The 18617-nt window shown below is 41.3% G+C and overlaps 1 protein-coding gene across 2 annotated transcripts in view; it reads left to right on the top strand.

Annotated features, from left to right (window-relative positions):
- Positions 1–15862, top strand: part of sv2ca (synaptic vesicle glycoprotein 2Ca) — a 29824-nt gene extending 13962 nt beyond the window's left edge. For both annotated transcript variants that reach the window (XM_052068416.1, XM_052068415.1), the window contains exons 3-13: positions 5144–5324; positions 6540–6691; positions 11608–11741; positions 11982–12071; positions 12736–12846; positions 12941–13029; positions 13292–13456; positions 13642–13775; positions 13866–14072; positions 14226–14385; positions 14729–15862. In XM_052068416.1, coding sequence (XP_051924376.1) covers positions 5144–5324; positions 6540–6691; positions 11608–11741; positions 11982–12071; positions 12736–12846; positions 12941–13029; positions 13292–13456; positions 13642–13775; positions 13866–14072; positions 14226–14385; positions 14729–14912 — 1607 coding nt within the window. In that variant the 3' untranslated portion in view covers positions 14913–15862. The remainder of the gene's footprint in view (positions 1–5143; positions 5325–6539; positions 6692–11607; positions 11742–11981; positions 12072–12735; positions 12847–12940; positions 13030–13291; positions 13457–13641; positions 13776–13865; positions 14073–14225; positions 14386–14728) is intronic.
- The last annotated feature ends 2755 nt before the right edge of the window (positions 15863–18617 follow it).

Raw genomic sequence — 18617 nt, 5'->3', positions numbered from 1 at the left:
TTGAAATGTGAAAACGTGAATGTTGATTGTAACAGGACGCGTTGTTTGTGTGTGTGTGTGTGTGTGTGTGTGTGTGTGTGTGTGTGTGCGGGGTGGGGGTGGGGGTTCAAGGAGGAGGGAGAGCTCCGAGATTGAGAGATTTACCAAATTAAGAGTAATGGGGAGGGAGGAGTGGGAGGATCAGAGCAGGATGCTGGCAAACTGGTGCTATTCAGCACACCACCATTGTCAGTGAGAGGCTTTGCCATCATCTCACGCACGTAAAACAAGAAGAACTCACCACCCTATCATGACTTATTGGTTCCCGTGAGCTATATTTTTCACCATGATACAACCCCTCGCTTCTCCCTCATTTTCATTGTCACTTAAGAAGCCATTCTCCCCACTCACTTTCAGGATCTCGTCTTTTCACCCTGTCCCCATCTTAGTATCAGTTAGTCTCTGCTCTTTATTGTATGATCAACCTCCATCTCCATCTGCTGAGTCCCTATCCCCTCTCTCTCTGTCTCTCTCTCTCTTTCTATCTCATTTTTTTTTTACCCGTCTTGCCAGCCCCTCTGTGTAGGGCTCCGGGGTCCAAGAGCAGCTGAGCATAGCTAAACTGCGGTAAGATGACAGCGTCACTGCAGAGATTACCAGCACTTGAGCACTGCAGCTCCGCCAATGGGTGGCAACATGTCTATATGTGTGGGCGCGGAAGGCGTCAGGGTGGTGGAGCCAAAGGGGCTTGGCCAGCAATGTCAGCCAGTAGTCAACCATATCTAACGACTCTCTCCCATTTGGCATTGTTTGATTTAATGGGAATTATTTTCACTTGTTACTGTAATGGAGACTGGACCATGGCTGATGCTGACAAATCAGTTTTCTTTTTTTTTAACTCTGCACTCAAGGCTCACCACTGTCGTGTGGATTTGATTGGAAGCCCATGCCCACGAATGTGACTTTTGATCGCTTTTCCGCAGTGGTGGCAGAAGGTGGAAGCTCGGAATCCAACGCACGACCCATAACGCAGTACAAACGTAATTCTCAGTGTGAGAATATATATCGAAAATGTATGAGAAAGAGGAAAAGACTGTTTAGTGGCGGCACAGTGGTTGACTGGTTAGCCCGTCCGCCTAACAATGCAGAAGTCCACATTCTGGCTCGGATCTTCCTGTGTTTGGTTTATATGTTCTCCCCGTGCCTTCGTGGGTTTTCTCCAGGTGCTTCAGTTCCCTCCCACATTTCAAAATCATGCATGTCAGGTTAATGGAACACTCTGAATTGTCCCTAGGTGTGCCCTGCGATTGGCTGGCAACTAGTTCAGGGTTTCCCCCGCGTACTGCCCAAACACAGCTGGGGTAGGCTCCGACACGACCACGACCCTTGTAAGGAGAAGCGGATTAGAAAATGGATGGATAGATTGATGTTACTGTTTAGAATGTTAAACTAGCATTTGTATCTGTCATGTCACAGTGTGTGGAGATATTAGTCTCTATCATTCAGCTTTGTTCCATTTCATGCTGACCTACTCAGATTTTTCATTTTATTTAGTTGTTGAAATGAAATTTTCCATCAGATACATCAGATTTATTTGTAACCACACAAGGGTGTAAAGAAAAAAAAGGATAACATTTTGGGGTTGAAACGGATTAAGTGCTTTTCCATTCATTACGATGGGAGATATTACCTTGATTTATGAACGTTTCAAGTTCCTTTACTTGTGCAAGGAACCAATGTTCCACTCTATTTTATGTCTTCACAAAATTGTTCCGGAAAATGATTACATTTAGCATGTTCATACTAATAACACCAGAAAGGATACAAGCTGAGAGAAGGAATCAAACAGAGGTCCGAAAGCAGACATGTCCAGAGAGAAAAAGGAAGGGAGAACTAGAACTGTATTATATGGTGTATTAAGAGTAGGTATGAATAAAGCAAGGAGGCTGTTTTGCATGGTGCCGAAGCACTTCTTGATGTTGAGAGCAATGAGCATCAAAGCATGAAATAAGAGAAGTCTTGAATGCAACTCAATTCTCCCACCACTCTCCCGGGGAATTGGAGGCTGTTTCTCGGGGTATAATAGGAAGGCAAACATTGGAATCCATTCTTTCTTTTCTTATCCATCACAGTTTTTCATCTCATTTTTCGTTCTCACTTCCTTCGAACCCATTGTTAGAACCACCTAGGCGCTAATATTTAAAATGGTGGTTTCCCTCTCTTATCATTCATTCATTATGTAACACGTGATGGCCTCAGCAAATTTACCAATGGACAACCAATGATACCAAAAACCAAAAAAACTAACGAAAAAAACATTTGGAGTCCCAGCAGATTGTCTGAAGCAGAGCTCAGGTCCCTGATTTTTTGGGGGTTTTATTTATAGACAGTGTATAATGTTATGTTAAGGTTTACATTATTAACAGTGGAAATTTTTACTTAAAAAAGATTGCCTTTGTTTTACAAACCTAATCCCTGTGAAGTTGCGTTAAGGTTATGTTAAACGTAAATTAAAAAAAACAACACAATGATTTGCAAATCATGCTCAACCTATGTTTAATTGATTGCACCTGAAAACAAGATGTTCAATGTTCAAACTGATGAACATGATTGTTTTTAGCTAATAATCATTAATTTAGAATGTTATGGTTGCAACGCGTTCCAAAAAGCTTTTTTATGGAGGCCATTGCTTATTTCAGTAAGACAATGCCAAGCCACTTTCTGCATGTCTTACAAGACTGTGGTTTCGTCATAAAGGAGTGCTGGTACTAGAATGGCATGCCTGCAGTCCAGACCTGTCGTCCATTGAAAATGGGGGGTGCGTTATAAAGCGTAAAATACGACAAATGGAGAGCCCGGACTGTTGAACAGCTGACGTTAAAAGTTGATAATTATTTGCTAAAACATTCAAGTTAGTTGTTTTATGAATCGATGGTGAATTATCATTCTTATGCAGTGTTTCATATGTGTTTTCCATTGCATCCTTGAACGGGTTTCACCTTGTGACTGATGTGTTTTGACATGCTGACACAATATCATCGGCCAAAACCTTTTGGTTCAGTCTGACAAGTCTTCTGACACACTGTCATTTCCTGACGTCGCACCAAGGCCATGCGGGTCGCCACATCAAAAATTCTGCAGTGTTTTTCTCACGTCAATGATGCTTGTGTACGAGCTGCTTCCATTCACACCGTTCTCTACATAATGTATCAGAAATGCTACTTTGTTTTCCTCTCAGTGGTTTTACAGTCAGCCGCAATTTGTCAGCTGCAATTTGTCTTGAAAATATCCTCAACTGAGCTGATGTGTATCGATTTTGTTCCTGTTCTTTGTCTGCAGAGTCATAAGAGCTCTGGGGTTTTTTTCTCATTGAAATCAATGGCGGAACAGCAGTGTGTAACCGTACAACGTGCTGAAGTTTCATTAATTAAAATGCCTTCCTGTCCAGCTTAATCGTTTCAAATATGTTCTTTATTGATTAGCTGACTATAGACTGAATGTCAGCCCGATGCAATCCTGCATTGTTTTACGCACCTTGGGAATAAGACTCTTCCCAATCACTGGCCACAACATTAGGTACCCTGAATTACCCATAATTTTGTGCCTTTTTTTTCTTAGAGTTTTTTCCCACATATTATGACTTTTTGTTTTAGTATGTTTACCTCTTCATTATTTTCATTGACACTGTCAAAGCAAACTAATTGTGGATGTAGTTTGCTGCAGCTGCACTACATTATACAGGTACAGAGAGCCGTCGATATTTCCCTTCTCATGTTATTAAAAAGGGCAGCAATATTTTTCTATATACTGTGTAGCATCATCCTTGTAGAGGCAGTGTGACCAGTGAGAAATTTTCAAGACTCACAAGCCATTGCTTGTGGCCACAGAAAACACAATTAGGTTGCCCTGAGATGACTCCCAACCTTTCTTTTGGCCATTTAGCATTTAGCGACAGACCTCTCTTTGTGCCGTGATGTTATTTTTTGAGTTACAGTATATGTGACATTACAGTGTACTGCCCTGCTCTTTATTGGGGCCAGCATTGCTGACATCATGCGCCGAGATGGCGTGCAGCAAGCTGGAGAGAACATCGATAAATTCATTGCATAATTGACTGTCCTGTGTAGGATGGATTCATTTGTCAACTGCTTTTAATGCACTGCATGTAGGAGGGAGCGCAGGTGCTTTCTTGTTCAATTTGGCGCCTGTCTGCCTATACCACTGAATCCCTTGATGAAGTTTCAAAGATGCAAGATATAAGGAGTGTGTTTTCTCTGCTTTATGATGCACCGTTTCCGCATTGTTCCGAATGCAGCCCATGTGAAATTTGGCACAATAAAGAATTTTACGGGGACCCAACAGATATTGTTCTCAGCTAAAGCGAGGATTTCTGCAGACATGATCGAGCGTAAATACACCTTGCCGTTAGGTTTAGTGCAATGAAGGTGAATAAAATGTACTGCATGGTCATATACACTATGTACATTGTGTAGCTCAGCATATCAAGCAAGACCTGATGTTTGCCACCCAGACTATCCAGAATAAGTAATTCTTCTTTCCAATGGCAAGCATGATGATCAATGGACAAATGATCTCATCTTATTTAAAAAAAAGGAACATAATGTGATGAAAATGGTTGCAGTCTATGGTTTTGTTGTGAGAACAGCTTCCATATGGACTCAGACATTAAGAACTTTATGCACTAATCAAAGCACAAGTCTAATGTTGCTCTATCTTTTCATTCTTCACATTTCGCCTGCAGAACTGTCTTTTTTTTTAAGACTTACATTCTAAAAACATTCTTAGCTCAGTGTCTACAACATAGAAATAGATTTTAGACAATGTTATAATATGCATTGAGGATGTTTCTATATGCAGTCGCTATGTATTCGGAAAAAATGTTAAATGCACCGCAGCATGTAACCCTTTCATTCACCCTGTAACATGATAACATATGTAAGCTGTCCACTGTAGTAAACGCTGTCCCTGAAAAGGTTAAGCTACAGTTATAGTTTCCATCGGAGCTAATCACGTAGCCTTCAACAAACCATCGAAGAACGCATTATGAATCCTGTTATGTGTAAATAACCTTTCGAAAGACCACAACTCTTTTGGAAGATTTTTACAAGAAAGTCAAGTTCTGTCTCTCTGCTTCTCTTTGCAGGGAGCATTGTTTACCTGGGGATGATGCTGGGCGCATTCTTTTGGGGAGGAATGTCAGACAAAGTTGGCCGAAGACAGTGCCTCCTCATTTGCATGTCCACAAACGGCTTCTTCGCCTTCCTGTCGTCTTTTGTCCAGGGTTACGGCGTCTTCCTTGTTTGCCGCATCGCCGCAGGGTTCGGGTAAGACTGCTGAGATCCGGGGTCACGCAAGCGCCAATTCCTTTGCTCAAATGATTTGTGAAAGTCAAGACAGGGACTTGCCATCCCTTTGTATCAAGTGTTGCGGTCTCCATCCTCATTACTACTCCCTTTGCTGACGAAAAGCTGCAATCGATTTCATTTAATGATCACTTAAAGCCTAATTCAAACTACGCAGCAGCACAAGGACTTTAAAACACTTTAAATATAGATCAGATGTTTTGCCCTGAGACATCAACTTTCACTGCAGGTGCAATGCAATGTGAATTCTACAGTTTTATTGCGAAGAAAATACACATTCTCCAATGTGAGATACACCTGAAAAATTGACCGAGCTGCTGTAAGATGTTCTTAAGATGATTTTTTTTCCCTCCGCAGATGTCAGAAACGTATTCATTTATCGACGCTATGTATATTATTGTGGTTGATTTCCTAGGGAACGAGTTGTGAGTACATCCACAACATAGCCAGGAGAATTTGGCTTTGAATCTCTGTTGGAACACCTCTGTTTGGATTTTCCACATTTGTTTGCGTGGGTTTTGTTCGGGTATTCAAAAATCCGCCAAACGTGTTTAATTGCTAAATTGCCCACGGGTTTAGATGGGAGTGTGAATGGATTACGATTGTGGTTTGAATCGTATTGCAAATGGTGTCAATCAGAACTGAGCAATACAATGTGTGGTGGCTCTCATCAGTGCATTTTACCCAGTGTTTCATCCAGCAAGTGTTTCTCAGTCCAAATCCAATGCACCTAATTGAAATTACCTTAATCATAAGCAACAACAACAACAATAACACAATAATAACATAAAATACATGGTGTATTTTTCTAAGATTGGTTCATAAGGAGACTGTAAATGCTTTGAGAAAACTTATCTCACTACAATAGTAAATACTTGTACTAATGCAGTGATGTTGAAACTGTTCATTTGGGAATTACTGCAGTGATTGCAACTGTAGCTTACCGTAATTAAAAACTGTCATTGCAACCTTTATGTCAAGGCAGGTTGTATAGTGTGTGTCACGTTGTGCTGTAATCCAAGTAATATTGTGATCGAAAAGCCTTTTAAGCCCCATTCTTTCATTAAGGAACTCACATCATGAAATTAAGGTTGAAAAAGAAATGCAACGGCTCATGCAGCTCCTGTGTGTCCCAGTTGAAAATCTCTAATTTGCACTTTTCTGTGCTTCTTGCAGGATAGGAGGTGCAGTGCCCATTGTCTTCTCTTTCTTTGCAGAGGTTTTATCGAGGGAGAAAAGAGGAGAACACCTGAGCTGGCTGTGTATGTTTTGGATGATTGGCGAGATCTACGCATCCGCCATGGCTTGGGCCATAATACCGCATTATGGTGAGTTTACGTGCTCACACTCGCTGGAATAAGTCAGATTGAAGACATGCACTGTATATAAAGTATAGATTTGAAAAAACTGTATATACAGTATAGATTTTTAAAAAACTTTTTACAGAGTCGCCTACGAGTGACCTGATTTTTCGAGATACGGAAAAATCTAATTTCAATATACCGGGTACTCACAAATTTACTTCCATAACCTGACTTTTTTTTTTTTAATGTAGGAGCATTTCTTTGCATCTGTACTGATGGCACAGACACAGTCATGCAAAAATTATTGGCCCAACCTTGATACTTCAGTGTCATGTTAATTTTATTTACCTGGTTCAAAAAAGCTTCAGTGGAGCTTCCATTTAATAGGTGGGAGGGGTCATCTGTTCAAGCTGATTGTCTGTTTAACTGAAGTGGTTTTTGAGGGCTAAAAATGCAGAGTATAGTGCAAAATGATTTGATATATATTTTTAGATAATTACTTTTTCCACTGGTGATTGTGGAGGTTTTGATGGGGTGCAACTGATCACTTTCAAGAGCCGGGAACTTAGGGCGAGTCTTTGACCTACGTCACAATTGGATGCCATCCATAAAGAAATTGCCCCTTGCTCCAGTCTGTATTGTAACAGTCATAACCCTGAAATACGTGAATCACTCTCTGTCTGTTAGCCACAATGTGTTGGCCGCAGCGCCAGTATTCAGCAGTGGCCAAATCTGGAACTAACACACTTTCCCTACTACTGTATAATTATGACGTTTTGGGTGGATTGGATCGATTTTACGTCTATTAAATTTGACATCCACAAAATTGGGGTCTGAGACATTGTCAATGTGCTTCCTAATAATAACAAAATTTACGTTAAATCACGTTACACTGCCAACAACAGTGCGCACAGACAATCCATATCTTCCTTGCCGTCAGTTAGTCACATGGAACATCTTTCATGTTACGAGGCATTAAATGAATTAGGAATTGAAGATGCATCAAGTTAAAGTGATACTTGATGAGATATTACACAGCACTGTTGTCTCTGCAGATACAATCACCTAATAGCATTGATTGGCTCCCATGATACAAAGTACAGAGGTTTCAAAGGTTAACTTTATGCATGAAAGCTTCGGAGCGGACACTTTGCCAGAGTGGAAGATGTATTTCATCAGTGTGTTGCATTTCATATCACCCATGGATATTCATGAAATAACTAGAAGAGCTTTCTATTTCATTTTCTCTATATATTTTCATGTTTTTTCTAAAAACCTTTCATCTTCCATCGAACCCCATCCTCACCTTGTTTTGTTGGCTCTCTCTAACTCTGTCCTTCCTTTTATTACCTCTCCTTGCTCTCTCTCTCTCTCTCTCTCTCTCTCCCTCTCCTCCCCATCTTGACAAAGTGTTCTTCTTGATCAAGCATAATTAGGTTTTTCTCCTTGCCTGACCAGGACAAAGCTCGTGCTCGAGATGATTTATGGCCAGACCATGCTTTGGCCAGCCCGTGATAGCATTTGTGTGCGTGTGTGTGTGTGCGTGTGTGCGTGTGTGTGTGTGTGTGTGTGTGTGTGTGTGTGTGTGTGTGTGTGCGTGCGTGCGTGCGTGTGTGTGTGTGTGAGTCGACAGCAGATCATGAATTTGGTAACTCCTTCAGTAAGGATTTAAATGACTTAACCCACCACTTAATTCCACCGCTATCACGTCAAAATAGAAAACAATGAATACAGTACAAATAATACAACTGCATGAAAATGTGCCATGTACAAAATCTGGAGCAGTTCAGAGTCAATATTTGTCTAATAAAATGACAAATCATTTCAGCAGAATACATCGTACTCAACAGAGACAGTTGTTGTGTGTGCAGATCGCTGCAGTTTTTTGCTAGCTGGAGTTGGCGGTAACGAGTTTTGCCCTGACCAATCATTGAAAGGACAGAAAATGCTGATGTCATGAAGGTGGTTAAAAAAACAGCTCATTTTGTAATATTGTTTAAGTTACATTGGCTAGCATGAGTGATTGTGAAAGTTCTGGACAGATTTATTGACATGGCTGCACAGAAAGGCTAAAATCTTATTGGACATCTACGTTCACATGCTAAAAGTAGTGCGGATATGGGTCAAGTAAAGTCACATTTATTTCTGTAGCCTTTAAATTTTTAAATTTGTAGCTTGTAAATTTCCCCAGTGTGGGACGAATAAAGGATATCTTATCTTAATACCAAACAGTCTTAAAAGGCTTCACATGCCCACAGTTGACACAAAGCAACGTCATCCGCTGATCTTAACCCGCAGGAGGGCAAGGAAAAACAAACAAAAAAAAAAAATTACAAAACATTTGGGGAAAAATGAGAAATGTACCAAAATGAAGAGAATAGACTACATGTATGTAATTGTAAATAAAGCAGGAGTAGCAGTGGTGAAGGAGACCTGATTTGGTCAACCAGACATAGTCAATTATGTACAGAATCCTAGTAATGAGATTTCCAATAGCGTGAGTGAGACACAAACCCCAAGGGTGAAAGAAGCTAAGCTCCATTTCGGTAGAAAAGGCAATCACTGCTGAACAACTCCATCCTTTCGCGGTTTCTTCGTATCACTCGCTCTGTGCATGGCGGAAGAAGACAATCAAGAAATAAAAGCAGTCGGACAAAAGGCCAATTTACTCTGCAGAATCAATACGTCGTGTGAAAGTCATTGTTTTAAAAGTAACAGTTGGATACAAAAATTCATTCCTGAGTGTTTATCAATCAAAAGTGAGATTAGGTAAATTTGACAATATTTTGCATAAATAGATCTCGATTCTTTTTTGCATCTTCTCAAATTCAATATAAATAATCAACCAACTGGTTAGAAAAATGGCGGTGAGTGTATCACGATTAAAGCAGATTAGATTTTGAGATTAATCCTCATAAGACATTTTTGTCATAACCCCCCTCCCCTCACCCCACCCCCCATCCCCTCCCTACCATCCCCCTCAAGCTTCCTGACTACCACCTACGCTTGGTAATGGATAATGGCACTGTTCCCCGTGGAGAAGCATCTCCATGAGGCACGATGTGTCAAGAGACGTGGGAGGTCACGGCTGGCACTGCTGCATGATTTTTTTTTCCTGACTTCCTCACAAAACCAAAGACAGTGGCAGCACATTTAAGTTGTTACTGGTGTTTTGTCGTTGGTTGTTTGTACAGTTTACACACTGCGCACAAGATATTTGCTTCGATCACTGCACCGATTTATTTCATATGTATACAGGCAAAAAGTGCATACACACTATTCATTCATTCATTCATTCATTCATCTTCCTAACCACTTGATCCTCACTAGGGTCGCGGGGGGTGCTGGAGCCTATCCCAGCTGTCTCCGGGCAGTAGGCGGGGGACACCCTGAATCGGTTGCCAGCCAATCGCAGGGCACACAGAGACGAACAACCAACCACGCTCACACTCACACCTAGGGACAATTTAGAGTGTTCAATCAGCCTGCCACGCATGTTTTTGGAATGTGGGAGGAAACCGGAGCACCCGGAGAAAACCCACGCAGGCCCGGGGAGAACATGCAAACTCCACACAGGGAGGCCGGAGCTGGAATCGAACCCGGTACCTCTGCACTGTGAAGCCGACGTGCTAACCACTGGACTACCGGGCCGCCCGATTACAATATTCATTTTTCATTTATTACCGACAAAGTGACATACAGGTTCAAAAGTACTGACACTCGGTAGTCAAGTAACCACTGGACTACCGGGCCGCCCATACACACTATGTTGGAGTTAACAATTTATTTTAATATTTTAATCTATGGTTATTCATTTTTGTCAACTGGGATAGGCTTCAGCTCGCCCATGACCCTTGTGATGATAAAAGCGGTTCAGATAATGGATGGATGGGTGCATGGATGGATGGATGGATGGATGGATGGTCATGGAATTTTATCGGTTCAATAATAAAATGAGTATTGTTAATGTCCCCCTCATGTATCAATATGCCCATAGGGCAGATATATCTTTTGTTTCTTTTTAGTACAGTGGTACCTCTACTTACGAACGTCTCTTCATACGAAATTTTCAAGTTACAAAATGCCTCAACAGGAAAATATTGCCTCTTCTTACAAAAGAAACTTCAAGATATGAAAGGTAAAAATACAATACAAATACAATTGGGGGCGGAATTCGGGCATTTACATGGAAAACGCGTCTCTACTTACAAAATTTTCTATTTGAGTATTGTCTTCCAGAACCAATTACGTAATTTCGTACGTAGACGTACCACTGTACATCATTTAGATGTCTGCACCTGCACCACATGTATGTGTGCGCGTGTGTGTGTGTGTGTGTGTGTGTGTGTGTGTGCGTACCAATAATACATGAGGTAACTGCTCAGAGGCAAAGATCAGGTGCAATAAAATTTAACTCAGCTAAAAGCACTCCATTTCTTTCCAACACATTCAATTAACTGATCGCAGTTCATTTCTTGGATCATAGGCGTTCATTCCTAGTGCTAAACATCTCCAGCCCTCTTTCACATAATTTATGGTCCCTCCATGTTTGCAATATGATCTTAGCAGATAAAGCACAGCCTCATAATTGACATCCTTTTGCCATAGTGGCGCTTGACATAAACAAACCCAGTCCATGGTTGACTTGTATCTGTTCCTCGGAGCTCTTCAGTATCTCTCCACAACCTTGACTGTGCCGTGTCAAATGTTTCTTATGTTTATTTCTCCATGGTCTCGTCACGTGTTTCCCTGTAAATGACACATAAAAAAAGAAAATTAAACAATATGCAATGTATTGACTGTTCAAAATGTCCAAATTGTTCAGGCAAACCATGTTACATAGTCGAATGAATGTTGGTTGATACTATCCCATGTCGTAATCCCTCAGATTCTTCTTTTAGTCCATTCTTCGTGCCACTGATACCGTGCGCTGTTTGCAGGATGGAGTTTCAGCATGGGCTCAGCATACCAGTTCCACAGTTGGAGAGTGTTTGTGGTCGTCTGTGCTCTGCCTTGCGTGTGCGCCGTGGTCGCACTTACCTTCATGCCCGAAAGCCCCAGATTTTACCTCGAGGTACAAATCTGCGCATTTCCGCAAATTGTTTACAAACCAAAAGTTCAAGCTTGAAATTATTCCTGAAAATCTTGCTGACTCTGCAATATGTTGTGTTCTCAACATTTTCATTCAATGCAATATCACTGTTGCAGCGCTACTACAGTATTCGACTCCAAACTGTTGCTGTTGCTTAGTAAGCTGCTGCTGATGCCACAAATGTTTTTTTTTCTCTTTCTCTGACGCGCTGCCTGCTGACAGGTGGGGAAGCACGACGAAGCCTGGATGATCCTCAAACAAATCCACGACACCAACATGAGAGCGCGTGGGCAGCCGGAGAAAGTCTTCAGCGTGAGTTTAATTTCTTCCTGGTGCTCCGCTCTGGTTTGGTTTCTTGATGCTTGAAAGGAAGCAAAGAGGCTTATTTTCTGCCACAGCTGGGACAGGTTTTAACACCCCCTAGCTCTCATAGAGGGATCACATCTGCGTGATGACATTTTTTTTTCAAAGCAGTTCTATGTCATTCAGACTTATTTGCAACCAGAACTGCATGTTAAGTAGTTAAAATATTGATGCTATCAGCTTTCGTGGAATAATTTTCATTTTGCATTAGAGAAAATCGGAATCACCCCAGGTTTTAATGTTTGTCACTCTTGTCATTCTTAAAAAGAGCGAACGTTGAAGGTAGATTCCGAATTCCCAATGCATTTAGTACACTGAAATTAGATCTACATACAGATAGGTTAAACAATTGATAACGCTATTAAATTGAGTTCTAACAGAAAACACACAGGCATGGGGAGAACATGCAAACTCCACACAGGAAGGAGATTTGAACCCATGACCTCTGAATTGTGAGGCTGATGTACGAACCAGCTGCCTGCCCATCATGCATAACATTATTTTTACTACGGTGCATTCAGAAGAAACTATCCCCATAAAATATCAAGAATCAAAAGTAGTCCATTTCAATTCCCATAAAATGATTGCTTATTGTCATTTATTTATTCCTCAGGTTAACAGGATAAAGATCCCCAAGCAGCTTGATGAATTGATCGAATTGAAGTCGGAATCCGGGAATCCAGTTTCCAAGGCTGTTTTCCGGATGAAGGCTGAAATCCACGGGGTGTGTTCTTTCAGAGGTTTATTTCCTGTCCATTTTTCCCGTGTCAGATTTGTCTTTGGGCTGACGGCAGAATTCATTTCTTGTCCCTCTTCAGATCTACCTGAATCTCATGAAGTGCTTCAACTACCCAATGCGAGAAAATATGATGCGACTCGCCATAGTTTGGTTCACGCTGTCTTTCGGGTGAGCACTCTAATGTCATTTGCGCCGGAGAAGAATCAAGTGCAGTGTCCTCGGGCAAATATTAGCAATTGCATATCTGTCTTTGTAAGCTCTCTTCATATTGAGAAGATGCACGTTGGCCAAATCAATCACAATCCCAAATCTCGGGATCAATACTTCTTAGTAGGAGCCGCGACAGATAATAGCGAAGGCTGTCGGGGAGTAAAAACAACGTGGAAAATTGACGGGGTCTTTAGATCGTAAATATTGTTCTGATTTGCAGGTATTACGGTCTGTCTGTCTGGTTCCCTGATGTCATCAAACACCTCCAGGCAGACGAATACGCCTCCAAAGTGCAAATTCACAACAACGAGCGCATCGAAGACTTCACCTTCAATTTTACCCTAGAGAACCAAATACACAAAAACGGACTTTTCATCAACGATCGGTAGGCCACTGAGATTCGCGGGTTTTGAAGGTTTTCCATATTCTGCAATAGCGGTATTGTTTTTCTCTTTGGGGTGTTTATCGGTTGTATTCACATGAAGGGATTGAGAAATTCCTTTACAGTTATAGAAACCAAAAAAGAAGTAGGAAGTAAAGGACTGACTATGTGATTGCTCCCTCCTTCAGATTCACCAACATGAAACTCAAATCCGTCACCTTTGTTGACTCCACCTTTCGCAACTGCTACTTTGAAGACGTCACATCGGTGGGATCCTATTTCCATAACTGTACTTTCATCGACGCATTCTTCTTTAATACAGGTGAGACGCTTTTAGCGGATTCTTATCGTCTCATTTCTGGGTGAAATTGTGATTTGATGAAGTGTTGTTTATCCGTCCGTGCGTGTGCAGACATTGACGACTCAAAGCTGCTCGACGGCACCGAGGTGGTCAACAGCACATTCACCCACAACAAGACCGGATGCCAGATGACATTTGATGATGATTACAGCGCCTACTGGGTTTACTTCATCAACTTCTTGGGTACCTTGGCCGTTCTACCGGGGAACATCGTGTCTGCTCTTCTCATGGATAAAACAGGCCGTCTGTCCATGTTAGGTAGGTTAGGTTCTTTCTCAAATTATGATCATCTATACTCCATCATGGCGAGTGAGGAGACGTGTTGATTCCAAGCTCGGATCGCAACAAGCATCACCTTCATGAAAGTACCTTGCGGTTCCTTATGATGGGCTTTGTGACTTTGTGCTTCAGGTGGCTCCATGGTGTTGTCGGGCATCAGCTGCTTCTTCTTGTGGTTTGGCACCAGTGAATCCATGATGATTTTCATGCTTTGCCTTTACAATGGCCTGAGTATCTCTGCCTGGAACTCTCTGGACGTGGTCACGACTGAATCTTTTCCCACTGCCAGGAGGTAAGGGTATGATTAGTCATACTGTAATACTGTACATGGCAGCGGCCACCTTGGCCGACAGGTTTGAACCCAAATTAGGGCTAGAAATGCATTGATTTTGATTTTTTTTTCTGACACAAGATGTCAGAGCTGAAGATTGAATCTCACAGGTGGCCTTAAATTACAATCGATGCTGCAATTGACCCGTTGACGTAATATCAAATCATTTATACATGTTGAAAAGCACCTGAGTCATAGTTGTATGATCAGCGATGACACAGATTACACATAGTATATTTCTTGAAGACGCCTCTCTTATTCTTTCGCTGTTTTTTTTTTCTCTTCTTCCCAAATGTCTCTGCAGAGGAACAGGCTTTGGATTCTGCAACGCCCTGTGTAAGATGGCTGCAGTATTGGGGAACCTGATTTTCGGTTCTCTGGTTGGCATCACAAAAGCCATCCCCATCCTGATGGCATCATCGGTTCTAGTGGGGGGAGGTCTGGTCAGCCTTCGGTTGCCTGATACCAGGGCAAATGTCCTCATGTAATACCAGCTTCATAGTACAACGGGGCTAAGAGATCATTTGAGAAAAGAGTTCAAGCGGCTTGGATCTTTCATGTAGTGGATGTAAAAAGTCGACGCTATGCTATGATTTTTGTGATGTAAAAAAATGAGACTAAGCTATGACATTTCAAAGGTTTTTTCCACCATTCATGTCAATAACCTGTGCAACTCCATTGACAAAAAGGAATAGTGTAGAGAGGGGAGGTAAAAATAAAAGATAGACATGATCAAAAAATAAAAAAGATGGGAGTCGGCAGCGACCTGCATCTACAGTATTTAAAATGCTTCTGGTTTACCCCAAATAAATTTCAAGTCTTCAAGTAGGCTTTTCTTTTTTTGTAGTCACATCTTAGCGCACCAGCAGTGTGCCGCAGAGAGCTTCCACAGCATTTTTCGAAGCTATCAGGCTAGAAACGGGTACAAAAGAATTTTCCAATGAAGGCATTAATTATACAATAAAACACGCGGAAGATCATCTACCAGTGGATAAAATATACCACATCAATTGAACTGGTTTTCCCTTCAAGGTTGTTGAAAAGGCAAGAAGAAAATGTGTCAGGAAAGCTGCCGAGAGGCTGACAACAACCTTGAAGAGGCTGCAGAAATGTCCCAAATGCTCGAACTTTCTGACAATACCGGAAGTTGAGTTTAGCACAAACACAGCTCATCACCAAAACTTTTCTTCACATCAGGGTTAGGGTCATTGCCGAGGTGGAAGGAATTATGAACAGTTCCTAACACCGGTCAGTGTTAGTGTTACCTTTAAGAAAGCAAATGTTGTCAGGAAAAGAACTAGAACAGCTGAACTTTATTTGGATAATCAGCGGCACTTTAAATGGTGTCATTTGGGTTTTGACTGCAATTGAACATGAGTTTGAAAGTGACTGGTTAATTCTACACAAAGCCACATCACCAGTTGCACCAGAGGGTGTAACCACATGATTTAAGTTGTTTATTTGTACTTCTATTCCCCAAAATGTTTTTTTTGGGTTGTGTAATAGGTTATATTAATGGTGTGAAAAGCTTTGAAATGATTGATATTAGTCTCACTCTTACATCAAAAAACCCCGACAATTTTAAAGGGGCACTTCGACTTTTTATATCCAATCTATTTTGCAAAAGAAGGCTGATGTTTTGCACATTTCCGACTAAAAGTTTGGTTTAATTTTGTTGAAGGAGGGATCCCAGTTCCAAGCAGCATCTTCTACGGTGTTAGCGCATTGCTTAAACTAAAGGCTTTTAATATTAGTGGTCTTATTAAGAGGAGCCAGATGGGGAGAAAAGTGCAAAACAAGCTGTAATGAGCTCAGCCAACCTGCTGTGTGATAACGGAGGGAATAGATGATCAGACAGAGCGGACACGCAACGCAGATGCACAGCAGCTGGTTTTCCCGCAAACACCTAACATGTTGCAGATGGTCAGGCAGAGTGCAGACAGGTGCAAAATAAAAATACATGAAAGCTCACACATCGACATACATTCTGCTTGGGCTTTACCCAACATTTGCTGACATCGTCTAAAACTTCTCCAAAGTAGATGTAGGCTACCAAACCCTTTGCATTATCTGACAACCGAACTAAAAAAAAAACAAAAACAAAACAGCATACAAAGTATGTTTTCTTTTACCAATAACCTTTCCCTTGTCAATTGACAATATAGTTTCCACCTGTGTCATTGGAATGATTGAGCCATACATTGAAACCAAGCCTTGTCTCATTAATAACAGTTTAAAATTATGATTAGAAAAGAAGGAAAAAAAACTCTTAGTGCTTTGATTTTGCTTTATGTAGCTCGCTTGTGGCAGTTACCCACAATCATGACAAAATAAAAAAAAATACTGAATGCCTTTTTAAACGTGCCTCTCCTGAGCTGGAGCAGTCTACCCATAGTCATGTGGTATGTGGTATCTTGAGGTTTTAGGACAGGATATGAACTATATATATATCTTACATTTCTGTAATTCTATGTTTAATTCTGTATGAGGGGTCAATTCTAATTTAAATGATATTTCACAATAAAACTGTTTTTACTTTAATTTATGGTCATCACACATGATTACATTTGTACCCCAACATGGAGTCATTAGGTACACTTAATAATCGACAAAACCCGTTTAATCCAACCACTTTTTATACTTTCAAAATTTACTTACACATCAAACGTGCTCTCATATATCACCAAATATTTTAAGTTTTAGTAAAGATAAAGGGCGGCCCGGTAGTCCAGTGGTTAGCACGTCGGCTTCACAGTGCAGAGGTACCGGGTTCGATTCCAGCTCCGGCCTCCCTGTGTGGAGTTTGCATGTTCTCCCCGGGCCTGCGTGGGTTTTCTCCGGGTGCTCCGGTTTCCTCCCACATTCCAAAAATATGCTTGGCAGGCTGATTGAACACTCTAAATTGTCCCTAGGTGTGAGTGTGAGTGTGAATGGTTGTTCGTCTATGTGTGCCCTGCGATTGGCTGGCAACCGATTCAGGGTGTCCCCCGCCTACTGCCCGGAGACGGCTGGGATGGGCTCCGGCACCCCCCGCGACCCTAGTGAGGATCAAGCGGTACGGAAGATGAATGAATGAATGAATGAATGAGTAAAGATAAAATATGTTCCCCAATTGTTACAGAAATACACGGATACAAAAACAATGTTTCTTCCATTATGGCTCCAATATGTTTAGTTGCAAGATAAACCAGATATGTTTTTGCCATGACTAGTTGCTGATCAACCTGTTGGAGAGAGATTAATTTTGTGAAATTTATTTTGTTTGATGTATCGGGGTATTGGTATTTATTAATTGTACTGTATCTATGTGAGCGTGTGCGTGTACGCATATGAGTGTGTGGAAGCATGCATGTGTATGTATTTCACCATTGTGTGTAACTGTGTGCATTCCAGAGTGTAAATAATGTACATAATCAAAGCTGTTATTAGTGGAGGTGTGGGATTAATATGGTTTTGATTGCATTGTGTACCGGCTGCTACGTCCATGATGTGCATCATTGTGAGTCCTTGGCTTCAAATCTGTATAAAACCGCCACTCTCTCCCACTCCCATATCCCTGTGTGCGTGTGTGTTTGTGCGTGTGTGCGCGTGTATGTGTGTGTGTGTGTGTGTGTGTGTGTGTGCGTGCTTGCATGTAGAAACTCTATTATGTGGAATTTTTGTTTTTGTTCTGACTCTTTCACCAGAAAAAGATGGCAATATTTTGATGCTTGTTGAAGAAAAATGTGAATGTATCAATCTTGTGAGTTCTGTCCAGCCATTTCATGGAGGCAATCAAATGTATGTGGACAATAAAGTCGCGTGTATCATTGTGACTTCTAGGCCTGACTCATTGCTGCAAGTAGCTGTTCTGATGTGTGAAAATATGTCAAGCGAAAAGGATGCAATTGCAGTCTTAGGTTCTCTGGCAAATTGTGCATTGTATCTTTTTCCCCCATAAGTATTATACAGAACCACATAAAATAATTTTACATTTGATAATAGCACTTTCCAAATGTAGTTACAGTATTTCCCGCAGGTGGCTTGCAGTCTAGTTCACTGATCCACTATGTAATCCAGTATCGATGTGTTTCAAATGCTGGAGGCCTTCGTATTTGACTAGTGCGCTGTTCCATATAGCACTGCTGTATTTAGAAATGGCATCTAACAGAATATTAAGACATTCGTCACACAACATGCCGATCACCTGGCCG

This window comes from Hippocampus zosterae, chromosome 6 (assembly GCF_025434085.1).
Source record: "Hippocampus zosterae strain Florida chromosome 6, ASM2543408v3, whole genome shotgun sequence".
Taxonomy (NCBI): Eukaryota; Metazoa; Chordata; class Actinopteri; order Syngnathiformes; family Syngnathidae; genus Hippocampus; species Hippocampus zosterae.
This window is presented reverse-complemented; position numbering and strand designations above follow the sequence as displayed.